This window comes from Dicentrarchus labrax, unplaced genomic scaffold (genome assembly GCF_905237075.1).
Source record: "Dicentrarchus labrax unplaced genomic scaffold, dlabrax2021, whole genome shotgun sequence".
NCBI lineage: Eukaryota > Metazoa > Chordata > Actinopteri > Moronidae > Dicentrarchus > Dicentrarchus labrax.
This window is the reverse complement of record NW_026136722.1, coordinates 24,509,837-24,529,957: the sequence shown is the minus strand read 5'-3', so window position 1 is coordinate 24,529,957 and position 20,121 is coordinate 24,509,837. Positions and strand designations below refer to the sequence as shown.

At 42.6% G+C, this 20,121-nt stretch overlaps 2 protein-coding genes and 1 long non-coding RNA gene across 11 annotated transcripts in view; 1 reads left to right on the top strand and 2 right to left on the bottom strand.

Annotated features, from left to right (window-relative positions):
- The window catches only part of hoxb3a (homeobox B3a), a 91,577-nt gene that overhangs the window by 34,786 nt on the left and 36,670 nt on the right, over nt 1-20,121 (bottom strand). For 6 of the 9 annotated variants that reach the window (XM_051389107.1, XM_051389111.1, XM_051389106.1 and 3 more), the window contains one exon: nt 7,204-7,566. The exons of the other annotated variants lie outside the window; for them this stretch is intronic. The gene's annotated coding sequence lies outside the window, so the exon portion shown is untranslated. The remainder of the gene's footprint in view (nt 1-7,203; nt 7,567-20,121) is intronic. 9 annotated transcript variants of the gene reach the window in all.
- Nucleotides 9,500-15,340, bottom strand: hoxb4a (homeobox B4a). The gene is made up of 2 exons (XM_051389202.1): nt 13,163-15,340; nt 9,500-11,596 (listed from the first exon to the last, which is right to left on the bottom strand). Exons 1-2 carry the CDS (start codon nt 13,620-13,622, stop codon nt 11,301-11,303), a joined length of 756 nt encoding a protein of 251 aa, XP_051245162.1. The 5' UTR covers nt 13,623-15,340; the 3' UTR covers nt 9,500-11,300.
- LOC127357059 (uncharacterized) overlaps nt 18,086-20,121 on the top strand; it is a 35,179-nt gene continuing 33,143 nt past the window's right edge. The window contains exon 1 of the long non-coding RNA XR_007882118.1: nt 18,086-18,618. This is a non-coding gene — a long non-coding RNA (uncharacterized LOC127357059). The remainder of the gene's footprint in view (nt 18,619-20,121) is intronic.

Here is a 20,121-nt window from a genome sequence, read left to right as displayed (position 1 = left end):
GCAAGAAAGACAGGGACAGTAAGCGAGACAGAGAGAGAGAGAGAGAGAGAGAGAGAGAGAGAGAGAGAGAGAGAGATTGATTTACCAAGCTCCGACATCTCGCCTTTTACTGCGGCTCGTAAATCTGTCTGGAGACGGCAGCACGCGCACAACCGGTTTTTGAAATATATTCTTCTCCTGCGCGAGACGTGAGGTCTTCCCCCTGTTATGGGATTGCACCAGAGACATCCCCGGCCGGCCGGTCTCACGAGCCATGTGGTTTGGCCGGTAGAACCATGACCTGCCTTATAATTGTTGTCTTTCTTTATATAAATGTTAAGGACCAATCACAATCAATAACTAATAACACATAAATAATTAAACGTGTTTTTTAAAATGCATCTGTAAGCATGTATGCACTCATTACTGTTGTATTATTATTATACAGGATCCATAATTAATACTGGACTCATATCTGAAACCTATCCGTCTGTACATTAAATAGGAAGTGCAGTGTATTTTAATGGGCTGCTGGGACTGTTTTGGTGTCAGACATGACAGGATCAATGACTTTTGAGCAATGTTCAAACTGCCTCACCATTGTCAACTTTATAAAGCCTGGCAGAGAGCCTGTTGACTTAAAGTATGGATCAATTACACTTTATATATTCAACATTTGTACAATTAAACCTCTTATATTGGTCTTTAAATGAATATTTGTAATTCCTACAGATTGCCACATGCATTTGGGTAGGCATGTACTTCTAGATTACTGGTGAAATAAACTGTAGAGGTCAATGATATATGATCTTTAAGGCTGGCTAAAATAAACATATTGCAACAAACTCTCTATTTGCAACTACAGTTAACATCTACAGCGATATCTATTTACATATAAAGAAAGATCAATATATGACAAGATTGGCATAGTAACACTGCATAACTGTATTAACTGAATTTTGCTTCTTAAGGTTTATAATTTATTGAAGGCGTATTATCAATCGAAATGATCACGGGGAATAAAAAGCTAAATCACGGTCCAAACTGTGTCGTGAGTGGAGGAAGAGATTTTATTATTATCATTTTTATTGTTTTGTTGTTATTTTCTTGTATTTCTTCCTCATCTACCTTCTGAAATATTTCATGAAGAAACTAAACGAATGCGAGAGGCTGAATTTGCCAAATCTGAATTCTTTGTATGTGTCGGCTTTGCTGTGCACAGGATGTTATTGTATACAACAGCAGTTAGCCCGTTGTTGTCACTGGGATATTGATAAGTAAAGCAGAGGGGCAGAGGGATTGTTTAATAGTTTAGTATCAATACGCTTGTACTGGCCTAATGCTCCGCCATTAGTCATACGGGCCACAGAAGCCTATTTATCACTCACATCTAACGGAGATGAGCACTGCTGTAACACACAACGGTAGGATCATCACACTGTCCTGCCTGTCTCTGCCAAACAGCGAGATCACTTTACAGTAAAGGAAACCAAAGGGTTACAAATTGAGATGTGCAGGCTCTGACTTATTGTGCAGGCAGGGAAACAAAACATTATAAATGATTATAAAACATTATAAACGCTTGTGTTTGATTCAATAAGCAGTTAAACTTGACGTGACGTCTTTTTCTAGAAAGAGGTGAGTCCTAGAAGCTCCCTACCTATTGCTAAAGCACTGCTGACAAAGGACAACAGGATATACAGCAAGAGATATTCAGATACTATGTGTTGCTTGTGGATACTGATTGGATCATATTTATTCTAGTTTTGACTTGGTTAACCAGTTCAAATAACAGTTGGAAATATATAATACCTACTGACTAACGTTACACTCCACAGCCACATTGCCACAGCAATTACACCAGCCTGGCCTATAAAAAGAAATAGTGTATGCGCGTGTTGCAACTTGGCAACCATTATTTGGCCCTCTCTTTTTAATACTTAATACATGTCTACTTTTAAATGGCTCGCACGCTCTCACACACACACACACACACACACACACACACACACACACACACACACACAGCCGGTGCAGTAGTAAAAGCCTGGCAGCCATATATCTCTCGTGACGACCTCCTCCTGCAGCCCGCGCGCCTGCACCGTGACCTCCTCGGCTCCTCGCGCTCTCCAGAATAATAAATTTCTCGGGCAACGCGGCTGCAACGAGCGCGAGGCAAAAAAAAAAAAAGAACGCGCGGGCGATTTGTCTGGCAATTAGCAAACCACCGCGAGACTCCCCGGGCCAGAGAAAGAGGCTGAGGAGAGAGAGAGAGAGAGAGAGAGAGAGAGAGAGAGAAGTTGGTGTAAGTGTTGTTTTTTGGTAGGGTGTGTGTGCTATCACATCATGATCATTGAAGCATGTGCACACGTGCACGCTCACAAACACACATAGTGGAGACATATTTGGTGCCTGATGTGAGTTGAGCATGTGTGAATGTGTGTGAGTTGTGAACCCTGAAAGCCTCTGCAGCTTCCTGTGTAAAGCTGCTGTTGAAACATCAGCTCCATCAGCTGGTCCAAACCCTCCAAACATCTCAATGACAGCACACTACAGAGCAGAGAGCAGCTTCTCTCTAAACTACAGGTCAGAGTGAGAGCGGGCTCACATCTGCCTGCCTGACCCCTTGTTGTTTCACGCTTTTACTTCACAGTTATTTAACTGCTAATCCCACTGAGATTATGAGAACAAATCTCCTTTTAGATAGAGAGAAGCATCAGGACAAGTGATGAAGCATGCAGGGGCAGAAACAGGCTTCACAAACAGTAGTTTCACTAAATAAGAGCTCAGCGGGCATTTATGCAGCAGCAGAGCAGCAGGACTTTTAATTTAACAAGCGTGTTTTTAATGAACCTGCATGAGCTCAGGGCAGAAATGAGATTTTCTCCATTCAAGGTTTAATGCTCAGAAACTTTACAAACGATTCCACAACATTTCTGTATGAATCAATGAGCAGTAGACTATAGCATTACTACTGCTAGGGTTACCTGTTCATTTCCCTAGATATGTCACCTGAATGCTACATTTCTCACCTAAAAGCATCTAAATAAAGTCTCACAAATATACTGAGCACATTTTCTGCCACATAGTTTTCTTATTTTGTGTTTTGCTTTGAAGCCCGCACCATCTTCTCCTCCGTCACAGATGTGTTGCAGCCTGTTACCGAGCATTACAGCTGTGACTTTTTACTGCAATTAACATAAAAGTGTAACAAGTTTGCATTAATGAAAAATCCAGTTGTTTTTTAATCTCCACCAGACACTTTACACGCTCTACCCAAACCTTCACCCCATACATTTACTAGGAATCCCACATTATATCCAGCTCTACTGCTAAACAGGTTCTATTAAGTTGTCTGTGCAAACAACCAATGACATTATGTCACCACCATGCTGGTGTGCATGTTGGCCCTCATACATCTATTATCTTGCTCTCTTTAAAGTTTCAGTTCAATTCAGTTCAACACTTTGGAGAAGTATTTCATGTGACATGTAACCAAAGACCACATAAAATAGTAAAAAAAAGTAGATCTAAAATGAACAAAAACTCTAATTTGTTTAGTTTCCATGCATCATTTGTGATGGATTGCTGTATTGAAAGTGGTACTGAAAGGCGGCATCAAATCCCTGGTGATTTTCATCTTGTTTAATATTGGCTGATTTAAAACATACTTTTAATCATTTTATGTCTGATTGTATTTAAACAAAGCTGTTTTAAGAAGTTCAGTGTTAAGATCACTGTAAAACATTGTTGCAAATAATACATTTAAGCTTATATTAAACAAATAATAAAATAAATGCCTTTGCCCAAAATATACGCAGCAATGTAAGACATCTATATAATTATGTTTTAGAGTGCATATTGACCCTTGGGTATCATATTGACACTAAAGATTTCTAACGATCTTCAAGGTGCTGTGACCTATGACCTTTCATCTATTCTGCTGTTGGTAAATGGTGGTGGCAGCATCTCATGTGCTCTAAGTGTAATCTAAAGGAAAAACATCCAGCTGAGAGTGATGCAGAGCTGTGTTGGCGGTGTCTTTAACAAACACACAAATAATCCATATAGTATCTATGTGCAAAGTTTAAGTGTGACTCAATCTATCTGCTCTACATTTGGACCCATTGTGGTAAAATTCAGACATAAAGAGTCCATCCCTTCCTCAGGATACAAGATGTGCAACCTTAGTATGTTATAATAACTATGTCAAATACAGGAGCTGCCGTTTCAAAAGATGGTTATGTAAATAAAAAATCACAGGTCTGATCCCAATAATAGCCACATCCTGCTTGCACTATTTGAGAGCAGCACTTCAACTGCTTTTAAAATGAAATATATATTACACAGATTGGAGCTTCAGAAGCTACCTATAGAAATATCTGAATGACTTATGGGTGATTGTTAAAATGATACAAATCCCCTTTAAGCCTGATTTTCTCCATTAGTGGTATATTTATATCCTGACTGATAATAAAACAATGTTGTATGGATCTTCACTGCACAACAAGTAAGTGTAAACATGGACACATCTGTGGGTCTTGCAAGGTGCAAGAGATGGCAGAGGTAACACTATTAAATGTTGCATGTCTTATGAGACCTCTGTGAAATATAAAACAGACAATAAAGGAGCATACCCACTGTGTTTATAGCAATGAAGGCACGGTGAAGCCAAACTGACCAAAAGCATTTTCCCCTTATGCCATTGTCCCTTTGATTAATCAGTACTCCCCAACACACACACACACACACACACACACACACACACACACACACACACACACACACACAGCACCCCTCCCAGCTGCAGGTCAGATTACCAGGCTGGAAAATGACCAGAAGCCACCAGCCCAATACCGGTAAATAATGGTGGCTGCTGCTCACTGAATTGCACACAATCACTTTTACAGTAAAACTATCAGCATTCTATTTTATTGTATTGTATGTACTGGCTACTATGAATCAGCTTGTCAAAAAGGGCGCCATAAATTTGAACTAGTGTAAAATTCTCTTCCTGAATACAGCGTGCAAACAAGGCTGGAAGAAGAAGTTAAAAAGGCTGCTCAGCAGCTTTTCAGCAAGGCAATCAGGAGGGGCAGGCTCTGTTTACACAAAGGTCCCAGTCTGTCCAAATACTGTCCAGCATCAGGCTGCACATTCCCTCTGTTCCAGCCTGTCTAACAGGCCCGGCTGACCCTTTCGTACCTAATCATACTGTTAGAATGTCTCACAACACCTTGTATTAGAGTGCTCAACGCTTTATATTGAGATGGAAGACCAAATTTGAAAATCCCTGCTCTCAAATGACATATTGACCAAAACCTGAGACAGCAGCATGAAGCAAAATATAGAAAATAGTATCCTTGGGGTAAGTATTGGGAGAATAATATTATTATGTTAAGCTGTGAAAGCATATTTCAAATGGCTGTTTGTGAATCCGTTTTTATATTTCATTCAGTCTCCTCAACAGAACCCTATTTGACTGACATTCAGCAGTGGCCTGTAGCTGACCCCTGTCTAGGTGGTTAGCTCACTTGTCTGTCTGTCCGTCTGTCTGGATGTGGGAGCGGAGCTATCGCAGCCGTGCCCCCGGGTTACAGTGCCCTGAACTCGGTCTGTTATGACTAAGTGGCCCGAGGGCTCCGGAGGTCTGGGAATGTCCGAGGGAGCGAAGGGTCCAGCAGCATTGCGAGGTCAAGGGGGCCAGCAGTGGTGGGGGTGGGAGTGGGTGTGTGTGTGTGTGTGTGTGTGTGTGTGTGTGTGTGTGTGTGTGTGTGTGTAGGGGGGGGGTAACCACGGGTCAGCCTCTGGCTTCAGAGCCAGTGGACCTCATCGGTCAGAAAAACGTGTCCCCTGGTTGAACCCTCTGTGGCCGCAGCTTGGCCATTCCGCTGCCCCTGCATGACCATCGATTTTTTTCCCCCCCTCTTTCTCTCTGCCTTTCCTTCGATACCCACCACTTATATTTCTCTCATTTGTTTCTCTTACTTCTCCACGCATCGCATCACGCCATAGCCTGCGTCCCCATGAGAGGCCGGAGCCCCTCCACCTGAACCTGCTGGCCTGTTATTTTGAATCCCGGGCAGATTGATTTCTGAAGGGGTCAAACAGGAGTGAGTGTGCTTCTTGAGGCCGCTACTGCTCGGCTCAGCAGATACCGGAGGCCTGAGCGCGCACGGCGGCCGGCGATCGTTCGCAGTTCATTTGGAAAGCCTTGCCGATCGTTTGTTTTCGAGGTAAATTGTTTTGGAGCGCAACCGAGAGAGTATCCATTAACCAGCGCTCCCCCTAGTTCTTTTAATTTTTCTTTTTCACCTTCCCTCCTCCCCCTGCATCCCTCTCTCCAATTGAGCGCCGTATTATTCATATTCCTGCTGCAGTCTCCATAGCCTGTTTGCACCTGGCCGACAAAACACACACACACACACACACACACACACACACACACACACACACACACACACACACACACACATTCAACAGTATCTCATTAAAAGCTATAGGCCTAAACCACACAACACTTTATAACCACAGAAACGCAGCCAAGACAAAATGCATAATAAGCTCTGGGTGAACCAGGAATTATTCACGTGGGCCATTCTGTCAAACATTAGCTAGAACATTTCTGAATTTTCCTCGATATGAGAATGCATAGGCGACTGCGTTAAGGTTGTAGTCCAAGTGCATCATATAGGCCCTATACATCGAAAATACACCTTCAGCTGAATCCGACAAATCATAAAATAAATACACAGTTTCAGCATAACTACACAGTCAAATCCCGTGCGTAAAAGACGCACAATAGCACATTTCACAACAGATGCTCAAGAAGCGGCAGGCCTCGTGAGTGACAAACAGACGCAGAAGTGACACCACTACAGCAAAGGGGGACGGAAACAGTTGCACAAACTAAGGAGACAACAGCACAACACAAGCCCTTCATCTGTGGCTGTATATGCTGCATTCAAACACACACACACACACACACACACACACACACACACACACACACACACACACTTTCCAACACAAACACGCAACTCCAAAAGTCCCTGTGCTAAAATCAAAGCCCCCACGGCCTAGAAATGCCCCCTCCGCCTGACCTCGCCAAATGTGCAGGGGGCAATAAAACCATAAAAACGCCACAGAGCCATCAGACACAGAGGAGCGAGAGAGCCAAAGACAAGAAAAGGAGAGACAAAATTAAGTTCCCAGGCTTCTTACCTTAGACGCCACCACTTTCAGCGACCTCTGGGCCATCTTCTTCTGCGCAGTGAGGGCTCTGACTGGTTTGTTGGAGTTTCTTTGGAAGGGTTTTCTTCTTTCCATTGAGAAGGAAAAAAGTTTTTTTTTTTTCTTATGGTAGGATACTTGTGGGGTGTAAAAAATAGCTTGCTGATGGGTGGGAAGGGGAGGTGTATGTATAAGTGTTTATGTGTGTGTGTGTGGGGAAGGGAGGGAGGAGGGGGGTGTCTTCCAAGTGTCTTCCAAGACATCTTCTTTTTCTCCTCCTCTGTCTGTCTCTCTGTTCTTTGCCCTCTCTCTTTCTCTCTCTCTCTCTCCTGGCAGAAGGGGTCTTGTGTGTGGCTGCCGGATGACAATAGAGAAGAAGAAGAAGTGTTTAAAGAAGAACAAGTGATTAATGATTTTTTCTTGTATAATTCTCGCATTTTTCTTGAGGTGCCGTCCCCTCTGTCCTGTCCAGAAAATAATGGCGGTGAAGTTTTTTAGAGGGGTGGGTAAGGGGGGTGGGCATCCTCACAAAAATCTGCTCCCATTCACAGAAGCAGCAGAAGGCCCCGCTGATAAAGGAGGCTGAAAAAAGAATAAGGATTCCTTGGTGGATTTTATTGTGCGTGGTGTCACCCCGCACGCAAATTCATTTATTTCAACTTGGACTGCAAGTGCTCAGGGGCTTTAGGGGTTATTGTGGAGGCACATGTGGGTGTGCATGTGAGTGAATATTGGGAGGGGGTGCTTGGTTGGATGCTCCAATATAGGGCAATTGGTGTGTAACGAAAATTACAGCATTCGGACACAAATATTATCTTATGTGAGGAGAAGTACACCGCCTGAGGGATAGTGTATATGTGTGGAGGAGGGGGTATTAAACCTTATAGCTTTCACCATATAAGAATAAAATAAATGTGTGCGTGTGGCTCGTTTTCAGCTACTGGAAATGAATGCACATTCTGGAAAAGCGTTAAACTGGAGCGAACACGCGCTCTAGTCAATTTGAAGCTGAGTTGTTAATACTGAAAAAATAAAATAAATCGGTTCAGTTGATTTCTGCAGGACTGAAACAGTAAAAAGCAGGTTTACAAACACCAACACGTATGTAAGGCTTTACCATTTTGGCGCAGTGTGTGTGTGTGTGTGTTTGAGCACATCTAGGTGCACGGTTTGATAGGAGGGCGGTTTTAGCGCTGGGGGAGCCTTTCATAAACAGGAAGAAAACAGATAAATGGGCAGAGGGAGTCTCTGTGGCAAGAGGCCCAGGGAGAAATCAACCAACAAGTAATAGGGAATCTTCTCTGGGCCGAGGAATACGAGCGGACCAATTTGGGGGGCACACTTTTTTTGTTTAAAGTTCATCGAGAGGAATGCTATTTTCTCGTTCTCCCCCCTCTTGCTCTATATTTTTCGATACCTGCTCTAAGAAAAGAAAATGAAAATTAATACGGGAGCCGCGCCTTACAAAAGAAGCCATTCGTCTTGTTGATTATCTATTTGGTTGTCAGGGTTTGAGCTATGGCGCCGGCCCGCTCCCTTTTTGTAATATATAAAAAATAAAACACACATGCGCGCACCGCACCGCTCCAGAAAACACCGATAGGAGGAAAAAAACTGTTGTGCAAAAATTACACTCATTAAAGCATTAAAAGACCACGAACCGAGAAACTATTTAATGCTTTTTTTCCCTTCAGAACCAGAGGAGGAAGGGGTGGGGTGGGGGGGGTGGGGGGGCTGTCCCATACTCTGTGTCGGGCCGGTGCAAGCGCGTCTGAGCAGCCGTTAAATTAACGGGAGAACGAGAGTGAAACGGAGGGACGGTTTGTGATTTAAAACGAGATTACAGGACGTAATGTACCAAGATCACTCACGGCCGGGACAGATTAATCATCGCAGGCTGCTGATTTCTCAAGACAGGTCGCTGTGCGTTTGTAGGCAAAACCAACAGTGAAATTAAATGAAATTATTTATTGTGTGTGCGCACATGGAAGCGTGTGAATGTATGCTTTAAATACATCCTCCATCGTTAAACCTGGGTGAGAGGAGGCAATGTTTCTCCTCTTTCAGACCTGCTGTGGAAGCAAAGGGAAATGGTTATATTATAAAACAAAAATGAGAAAGAAATCTTAAGTTAAACAGAAAACACTTAAAAACTTAATTATGAATTATAACTGGACGATTTTATGAAGGCTGCTAAAACTCCAAACCTCTATCAGCAGGCTAGACATTGTAGTTTAACTTAAATCATTTAGAGAGAGGAAATGAGAGAGAAAAGGATAGAAAACGATACTTTTTTAGCCATTTATTTAAATTTCTATGAACTATTTACAAATAATAGGAAGGTAGACACCAAGGAGGCATAAGAAGAGGAAGGAGCAACTTACATATCGGAGGAGGTAACACATGTTCAACAATAGCATCATTGTTATTATCATCATCAATAACGATAGAAACGGATCTTTGGAATGTAAATAAAATAACATTAATTAAAAAAAACACTTGCGGAATAAAATATCTAAAAAGTGGCACAAGGTGACAGAACAGAGAGAAGAGGAGGAGAAGTAAAGAGGAAAAAAAGAAGTGTGCGCGCATTTAATGTGCGGAGAGAGGAGAGAGACAAAGAGGAAAAGATAGAAAAATAAATCAACACCATTCAGACATGCAATAAAAAAGGCTCCTTATTTTTTCTGAATGTCCCTGGCCAGAACAATTGCTTATGATTAAATTACATTTTTTAAATTTTCCAAATACAAGAAATGAGTAGCGCTTTTTTGTATTGCAGGTAATAATAATTATTATAATAACTCGTCACACAATTTCAAAAATATAAAAGCTCGAAAAGCTGTCACTTCATTAAACGAGCAAGAGAGAAAATAAGATGACCAAAAAAATAAAAATATATATCAGTACAACTGAGGTAATAGGTAGTACATTGTATAGTGCTGCGTTTATACTGTGTTCTTGAACTATTTGTACCAGGATTTTGGTTTAGTTATTAGTGTCCTTTGTTCAGGCAGCTTTATAAACCCTGTATGTAGTGGAAAATGCCTTAATTTAACTTTATTTCACTTTAATCACCCTGTCAGTCTGTTTCCCTGTATACAACATCACAAAATTAACAATCAACGGACCACATAAACGCTCCTTGTCATTCTCAGCAATAACAGCATAAAGTATCATTTTACAATTAACACTGAATTCAAAAATAACTATAATTAAAATTTAAAAAGCTATATTTTGTCATTAAACAAAACAGAAATACCAACAGTTATAATTATAACAACAAGACAGAAACCTGTCTGGTGTCATTTTGGATCATACTGGAGGTTATATTTGATGTTAGAGTACTATAGAGGGGTGTGTGTGGTTTTTGTATGTGTGTGTGAGAATACTTCTCTTGACGAGAGTTCCATTTATTACACGTGCGTGTGTGCGTGAGTGAGTGGGGTGGGAGGGTGAGGGGTGCAGGGGGGTAATGGGCAGAGCGGCGGTTCACCCCTTTGCTTTGTACCCGCAGAGTAAACATGACAAATGGGGCCCGAGTTTGGCATGATTAAAGATGAAAACGAGGATCCATCTTCACCAAAAAAAAGTCTCGGATAGAAAAAAATGAAGGAAAGAACCCACACGCACTCGGGCACATTATCCTCGGCCTATACCGTCTTATGCTCTGTCACAGAGAGGAAGAGAGAGAGGAGTATAAAAAGACAAGAAATATAAAGAGCAGAGAGAGAGAGAGAGTGAGTGAGAGAGAGAATGGGAGGATAAAAGCAAAGAAGCGGCCGCATCATTTTCTCAGTTCTTTCAGTCTCCTTCTTCGCCTACTTTTGTTCATTTCATTTCTTATGAATGGGAAATCTCCCCCTCCACCCCCTCCCACGTCATAACGTCATATTATAGTGTGTAACATCAGCACAGATCAGGGCCGAACGGGACCGAATGACATCCCTCCTTCCCTCCAGAGCAGAGGCGTTATTCCGGTCCAAAGTGCAGGCTCCGGGTGGTTACAAGCATGGCTGCCGCTTGTCAGTTTGGGAATCAGGGAAAGAAAGGGAGGGCAAAATCAGACAAAGAGTCAGAGAACCGGGCTATAGAGGTCCGGTGCGGTTCTGGGAGCCGGTTACAGACTGGGAGTTTGTGTTATTTGTCCCGGAGCGGACCTTGGTGTTGGGCAGCTTGTGGTCCTTCTTCCATTTCATCCTCCGGTTTTGGAACCAGATCTTGATCTGCCGCTCTGACAGGCATAGGGTGTGCGCGATCTCCACCCTGCGCCTGCGCGTCAGGTACCGGTTGTAGTGAAACTCCTTCTCGAGCTCCAGAACCTGCTGGCGCGTGTAGGCCGTCCGCGAACGCTTCGGCTCACCCCCTGTGTAGTTTGTACTCACTGTGGGACAATGGGAATAAATAAACATTAACCAAAAAGAAAACAAAAACACAACAACCACAATACATTATCTATGTGCAAATATGTAACAATAATAATAATAATAATAATAATACAATATTGGCTTGGACTAAAAATAGCCTACATGTAGATTTTTAAATATATATCTAATATTGAGGGCTAATTAAATAGGACACAACACTGTAGTCTGGTGGTAACCTGAAAACAGCACAACAACACACAGGGAGAAACAAAATGTCAGTGCATTATGAGCATGCATCGAAGAGAAATAAAGCCATGGCCACCGCGGTTGGACCCACTATGATAGAATACAAAATGGATGTAACCTTGCAGACCCTTTAACAATTCCAACCCTCTTTTATTCTATGAAAAATCTTTTTTTCCCCCTGTGCTTTCAAATGTTGTTTATTTTCTCTGCATTTTCAGTGAACACATGTTGTCAGGTGTCATTTTAGGCCCTGCGGCGGTGTGAATCCTCCCAGCACAGCCAGCCTGACGCTGGTGTCCAAATGTTGTGATTTGAGAGCAAATCGGGGCCACGGCCGCATTTAAAGGTTGAGAAACTGCTGCTGTTCTGACACGTTTGTGCACGCACGAGCAGAACATAAAAACAGCAAGAGGAGCCAAACGAGCAGTTCCATTTTCTTTCAGTGGTCTTGCAGATACCGTGGACGGATGGTAGCATTGTCTGTCTTGCATAAAGTGGTTGAGAATAAAGGTGGTGGAGGGGGGTGCAGCAGCTACACGACGGCACTGAATGGCCGACTGGGTAATGATTCAACAAATCTCCAAAACTACAACCGGAGAGCAGCAACCAAACATGCTGCACTGGAGCCTGGTGTCTCCCTAAGATATGACAGCTAAAATAAGGGGGGGAAATGCAGGAAAGATTTTTCTTACCGAGTAAACAGCCCGCTGGAGTGAATGTATTACGGTGACTTTGCAAAAGTGGCATTTTGTCGCTGCGCGAACATGCGCTCCCGTTATCCCAATACGCAATAGGCTGCAAGTCTATTATAACATTACAGAGGAGCCATAATAGACTGGAGCTATTCGGTTTTACATTAGTGTTTTACGACCGGTTCCATAAACATGAATATTTCAGCTGCCATAAAACTTTCCCTCCCCTGGAACAACGAGTGGGGAAGGAAGGCTCGACAGAGTAAAGTACACCGTTTATACAACCCAACCACTTAAAATCAAATTACCAAAGCATAAAAGCTAACTTATGGGCTCGGTCGGAGTTGTCATAAGGCGAGGAATTAGAGCAGACGAGCCTGAGATCGGACTTCAAAAGGCACCTCAGCGGAGAGGTGTAATAAAAATTTATGGAGGGTGTAATTATATTGGCCCTGCAAACAGACGATCGTAAATCTTGACCCAAGGGCTACTCTTCTACTTCTAACAGAAAACAGGGAGGGGAAGCCGTAGATTTGGACGGTGGACACCTAGCTGACTGCATGGGTTTCAACTGCAGGCACAAAGGCGCAGCGAAGAGAGAGAGAGAGGGGGGGAGAGAGAAAGAAGTTTGCATGCAGCACTTACCGATGTTTACATGGACTTTCTTCATCCACGGGTAGACTACGGGGTCCTTACGAGTGCTTGCCGGGGACGAAGTGCTTTGGCTGTGGGGCGTTTGACCGCAAGACGGAGGCGGAGGCGGGCTGGGTGTCACCGACTCGCAGCGGTGGCTCTGCTCCGGGACGGGGGTGGTCTGCAGCCCGGGCGGGGGGAGGACGTGACCCCGAGGGGACATCACCACCGAAGCGGGCTGCCCTGCACGCTGACACGGCGTGAACGGCGGCTCGGCTCGCTGCTGGTGGTGCGGGTGGTGTTGATGGTGGTGGTAGTGAGAGTCCGGTTGAAAGGCAGCAGGCTCCTGCCTCTGGGAGCTGTAATAGTCCGGAGAGTGGCTGGGCAGATAGTCGCTCTGTGAGTATTCCTCGCACGGTGGGAACTTCGGGTCCACATAGTTGGAGTTGATCAAATAGGAGCTCATGGCCATTAATTTCAGTCTTTTTGTGGAATTGCACCTACTCGGAAAATATATAACTAAAATTTATATCTCATCCCTTTACTCTTCGGTTATTCCTGTTCCGTTGAACCCTCCTACTTTTCTGTCAAGTGAACAAAGTTAAGAAGCCACGTGACGGCAGCCGGCCAATGGCGCGCCTCCAGGACGGACCCCGGATAAGGAAATGGGATTAAGCATATACACGGCCCCCGCACGCGCATCATCATATGGCCTCAGTTTGTGGGCATTCACAATACTTTCCCCTCTCCCTCCCTTTATGCTCCGTTCTTTCTATATATCTCTCCACCACACGTCGGCACGCATGCCGTCCTAAGCAGGCAGAGAATCACAACAATAACAAAGCGCGACTGACACGCTGAAAATACATTCCGCTCCAGCTGTAGCCGCTCCGGTAAGCGCGCGCGCGGACACACGCGAGCAACAGAGTTACAGTACAGATGAAGTCCTCCCTTATTGCAAACCAACCCTTTCCCCTGTTACGCATCTGGCTGCAACTTCAAATAGAAAAGAGAAAGAAAAAAGAAGCAGCAGAAAGAAAGCGCTTGGGGGGATTTAAAGTGGCGCCTGCACCACCCTCTGTGTATATATTTGGGTGTGTGTAAGGACGTGCTTGCCAAAGCTTTTTTCTTTTTTTTTGTGTGTGTGTGTGTGTGTTCTTTTTAAATCGCTAATAACGGGGAGTGGGAGAGTGGCCTGGCCGGCTGCTGCGCCGCCACCCAACAGCAGCACCCTGTCAGAGATAAATCTGGCTTGTTTAGGATCGATAGAAAATTCATCAACTAATTCAGGTTACACGGCCTCCTAAATCACTAGCAGACCTTTGCATTAGGGACGAGAATCCACCACCGTTTCCCTCTTTTAAAACCTGTGATGCCTCCAACAGGCGCCTGTTCCACATTTAACTCCCCGTGCATGGTAATTCAGCCTCACCCAGGGTCGCCTTTTGCCTTGCATGAATAAACAGGATTTATTTCCCTCCATTTTCCGATATTAACATCACTGGCATGGCAAGTCCATATGCCCCATCCAGATTGTGCGGCTGCTTTTGCCCTTGAGCTGTGCATTACTGAACTGAGATACACAGCTCTTTGTTTTTCCTCCTAAAGGGAATTCATCTCCCCAACCGTGACCCGCTCACACACTAGCTGCCACAGACCTCCATTGCTTTTTTTTCCACCATTCCCAATATTAACACATTACAGTAAGACACAGACTCACTCTCTGCTGCTGTCACTTTCTTACTGCTATAAAACAGACACAAAACACCTAAAAACAAGGACTCAAACCTGTATTACGCAGAGTCATGACGCACAGAAACTAGACAGCGCACTGCATTGTAAAGAATAATAATGCCCTTTTTTTTTTGTTTTACAGAAAAACTGTAACTCTCTTCAATTCCACTAAATCTGCTTGCTGTAATGTCTGCGTGCGTTTAATTGCACCAAAACAAGACATACAAAAACCACAAATACATAAAATATGCTACAAAACAATAACCACTGAAGTGGATGGAATAGAATAGATGTTTTCCCAATCAAAATGAGTCTCTTGTGCACTTTCGGTAGTGTTATCAGTGGGAGTAAAAGTGCGCGTACACATAGACACACAGGCAAGATGATGGAGATATCCAAGTCCTTTGTTTCGAGAAAATTGACCGTCTCTAAATCGAAACCTTAGCTCCCCCCCCCCACACACACACACACCCAACCCCCGATACGCCCTCCTAACAGTAAAGTCGACCGCATCATTTTTCAACAAGACAAATAATAAATAAAAAGAGTCCAATTCAACCTGGAGTTGGCCTTTAAAACTGAGAGGAGGTTTCATGATCGAAAAAAAATGTACAAAAGTTGGATTGAGTTTTCTTCACTTTGGAGGAGAACAGACCCACAGCACGGTGCTTGATCCACACAGGAGCGGACATCAAATAACTACCAATAAATTTCCTGAAATAAATAAATGGTCGTATGTCTACATGCTGAAATGAAATAAAAATTCATGGAGGAGACATATTCTTTCAACCTTCACAACTGCACTTTTACAAATGTAAATAGAAAGCAGCGATCCATGATGAATAAAGGCGTTAAAAGCCAATAACAGCAGCTAAAGGCCTCTCCTCAGTGTTGGTTCCATCGTTGTCGTAGTGTATAAATCCACTATATACTCCCCTAGAAGCGAATTTGTGATTGTTTTAATGATTTTTACACAAATCCGGATCTACAGGGTAGATATAGAAGACAGCGGCTCTCTGGAGGCACAAGGTTACACCGTCGATAGGCTTTTATTGCTTTCATAAACTCCCTGTCGCAGCCACACTGGAATATTTTCATCCATCTGTACTGTCTCTGACCCCTGACCTCCTCACGGCTGGTGGGGATCTGGGAAATGAAGTTATAATGTTGTAACACTTCCTGTACGTCAAGGCTGACGCTAACTCGCAAATAAAACAAGGAGGCTAAATAAAATAAAAATAAAAATCTCTAGAAAGTGATGGAAATATGGAGGCGAGAAGTCGAGGTCGAAGCTGCAATACAGACCCGTTTCAATTGTGTTTCCATATGCAGGTTTAAATGGTAAAATCAGAAATAAATCTTAAACATAAAATTAAAGGCCTGTTCTCTTTATTTTAATGGACTGTGTATTGAATTAATCATTGCTAATCGGTGTTTTTCACGCTGTTACAACGAAGAACGAGAGTAGAAATACATAGAGTAATATTACGCCCCGTGAATTGTTGAAATATTATTTATGATATAAAATAATATTATTTCTATCCTGTATAGTCACATACGATTATTTTACTGTAACGGAGAGATTAGGCCTATACATGACAAAGGTTTTTGTATCTCCTTTTTATATATCTGAATATTTCCTTGGTCAATTAGTTTCTCACAACTCCATTTAAAACGAATGTTTTATTCAAATTCTAAATATAATATAAAGCTCTTCATCCACGTAACAACCACACAAAACCGAACTAAAAGTATAGTTGTAATTATCCTAAAGCAAAAGAACAGGAAAAAAAAACTTGGCAGCTCCAAGCATGCACCGTTCTAACAGAATGAACACAATTTAATGAAAGAAAAGACAAATCGCTTGGCACCGGGAAACACGGTCCTATCAAAAAATGTTCTGAATGATCTGACTGAAGAATGGATGGACCAATGAATAAATGAATAAATGTCCCTTCACTATGGTAAATGAATTGCAGTCTGTCTCCAAAACTCTGATTTAACTGAATTAAAAAGTGATCCTACCCACACACACAAGGGCCTGCACTCTATAATCGTTCTTTTCTTTCTTTTCTTTCTTTTCTATCCATCTATCTATCTATCTATCTATCTATCTATCTATCTATCTATCTATCTATCTATCTATCTATCTATTAGATAGGTCACAATTAAAACAAAGCATAAAAAGTCCTCAGTGATTTAAATGCATTTAAACCAGCTTAAAACATTTGAGATGTTATTTTGGTACATATCATATCACATTCATATGGCGGAAACTAGATCATTTCAGTGCAAAAATGAAAAAAATTAATAAAATTCATATTAATATATGAGAATGGTAGTACTCTGATGCATTTAGAAGCTCACGTATGAATGTGTTTTTCCATGTAATTTCTATCTGCTCCTGTGCTGCTCCCACATTGATTTTGTGACACCGACACTCCCTCCCTGCTGCAGGCAATATTTCTGTTCTCTGTTTCCTCCAAAAGTTGCTCATACATCACCACACTGGACAACAAAAGCATAGAGCAGACTCTTCACAAGAGGGAGACGCACTGTCAACCTGCCTCTAACCTGCAGCTTCTATCTCTTTTCTGCATAGTTTTTTTTCTTTCTTTCTCTCTATTCATATGCTTAGCTTGTTTTAGTGTTTAGTCAAAGTAAAAACCAGTGTGGTCTCTATTCTATGCTATTCGCAGGTGTGGGCTATTTCTGTCACCTTGACCTCCCGCTCTGCTGCGGGTCATCTCAGGTATCGATCAAGGTGTGTTGAGTCTGACTGCGGCACTTCCCTTCCCTCTGTCAAGTTTGTCAGCAGCAGCCATTCAGATGGACGGGAGCCTATTGTATCCGGCTACAGGTAGAGGTCAATGTGTTAACCAAAGACCAACACGTACTCAGGCATACTGAGCATATAAGGACAGAAAAACACCAAACAGCTTTATAGGTTCCAGACACAGTGTAATGTAATATCAACAAAACAAGAAAGACATCATAATACCACTAAAAGCAGCAGCTCGATATTCCTCTAAATGCATTCACTAGTTTGTTAAAAAAAATGTGTCTTTGAAACACGCAAAATAAACAGAATCCTTCATTTTGGCGTTTAGTTTATTTAAAAATCATAAATTCTAACATGTCAGGGAGCTAAGGACCACTTCACTAGCTGTGGCACCACTCCTGAAAAACCAGCCTGTCTAGTTTTCAAACCACACACAAACACATGCAGGAGGAGTAAAGTGCAGTCAGCTGCTCCAGAGTTAAAAATAAAAATACGGCCTCTCTCTGCTCCAACATTAAGATGTAATATTAGGACATGTTTCACTGAAGGCAGAGAGAGGGTGACATACAGCGGGATGCACTGGGTGGAAAAGGTCAGCGGATCGGGATTTAAACATGTGACTTTTATTGCGGGTCAATTCCGTTTACAGCTCAAACACCAACAGCCTCAAACGGTAACTTCCTGGAGGTTGAAAGGTGTTTGAAATGGAGGGGGGTGAAATAAAAAGCAATAAAATATTCAGGGAGCGGAAGAGAGCCAGGGTGAATAAATAACTTTTAAGTCCCCCTAACAATTTACGACCTTTCTAACAAGTTTGTCCCATCAGCGGCTCACAAACTCAGTTGTTGTTGGCAAAGCTGCTGAAAAAACTACCGCTCCCTGCTTCTGCTTCTACTACATATTGGAATTAAACGTTTTTCTCTGAGATGGATTCATTTTAACAAGTATTAAGGTAAGACCTCTGTAAACCCCGGGGTGGGTTCATAATGAAGGGATAAATTGTGAGATTTAAAACTAAAAGGCTCTTGCAGATTCGTAAATAGCTTATGCTAAAAGACATTATCAGCTGCCAACAGAATGGCCGCATTAAGTCATTTTGTGTTCATCCTTTCTTTTAAACTTAGCCTGAAACATTAAAAAAGACACAGAGGGGTTTTTTTTTCAGTGGCAGGCCTTAAATTGTATAAAGCCACAATGAGAGAATTAAAATGAACATATTGAAGGGTTAAACGGCCTCATTATGTGCAGCGACCGGGGTTGTCAATGTTCTGAAATATTACCGAGGTGAAAAAGCTACAGGGACAACGACGAAGAAAAGAAATGTGGCTCTGTTCCTTTGTGCAGTTTGAAAAATAAACCGAGGTCCATTCCCCTGGTTATTGTCATGCAAAGTATTGGACAGAGGGAGAAAAAATGAAGTGCAGCGGAGGCCTGTCCCTCCGTGTGGCAAGTATTAATCTAAAGGTGTTTTCTGGGATGTCTATTGTGCGGAGGTTAGAAGCTCGGCTTTCAGATTAAATTCATCTCACAATGCAGAAGGCGGACAAGCAGCCTGCAGCGGGCTGAGCAAAAAATATAAACATCGGGTGGAAATTCAAGAGCTGGCAGCAAAATGACCAGAGAAATAGTGCTGCGTCTTGTCTGTGTTCAGTAGCATCCAAAGGGAGAAACACATTTTCACATTTCCACTGCACTGCAAGCTGAACATAGAAAGGCCCTGTCTTTTTACATAACAGGGGAATATAAAACCAAATTGCAAACATGCATTAAAATAGACGAAAGACAGAAAGACACATCTATGCATACATTGTTGATGCGAAGTAAACGCATATAAACATCCTGAAAAATGAACTATTTGAACTGGTTGGCGAACTGGGTGTGTGCAGTATTAGCGCACAGCGTTTGTTGTTTGATGGAGGAGCACAAACGATGAAAAGAAACAAATGCTCCCTGCAGAATCGGAGCATTTTATTCCACAGCCACCTTATAATCAAAGAAACAGCACATTAGCAATCAGCAGAGGAAAATAAACAGCTGAGACCGCTGCCGCTTTCTGCAGGCTCATGTTGCCAACACGTTGATACGCCATGTGCTCGTACATCAACAGCAGAAAACCACACATCTGGATGGAAACTGATAAAACCGCAGCAAAAGCTCACGCTGAGTCAAAACCATTGTGCAAAAAATCTCAGTTCATTCATACTCACTCTATTTATTTCTTCAGAACAATTATTCCCCATGTGGGACATAACCAAAGAATTCCTGTTACTATTTAAGGCATTTTGAAGGCAGCACAAACATTCGTTAGCAATGGAGCTATTCGCTATTCTGCATTAAATCATCTATAGAAGACTGTAAAACTGTGATTCAGGATAGGCCTATAGGGGGAGAAAGTTGTCCAGCCTGACCTTTAACCTTCCACTGGCCACGACCTCGCCTTCACCCTCGGTAGGCA

Excerpts from the sequence above, each read along its gene's own strand:
- hoxb4a (XM_051389202.1), bottom strand. The coding sequence starts at position 13,622 with ATGGCCATGAGCTCCTATTTGATCAACTCCAACTATGTGGACCCGAAG. Across the intron at positions 11,597-13,162 it reads GAAAGTCCATGTAAACATCG|TGAGTACAAACTACACAGGG; the intron begins GTAAGTGCTGCA and ends ATTGTCCCACAG.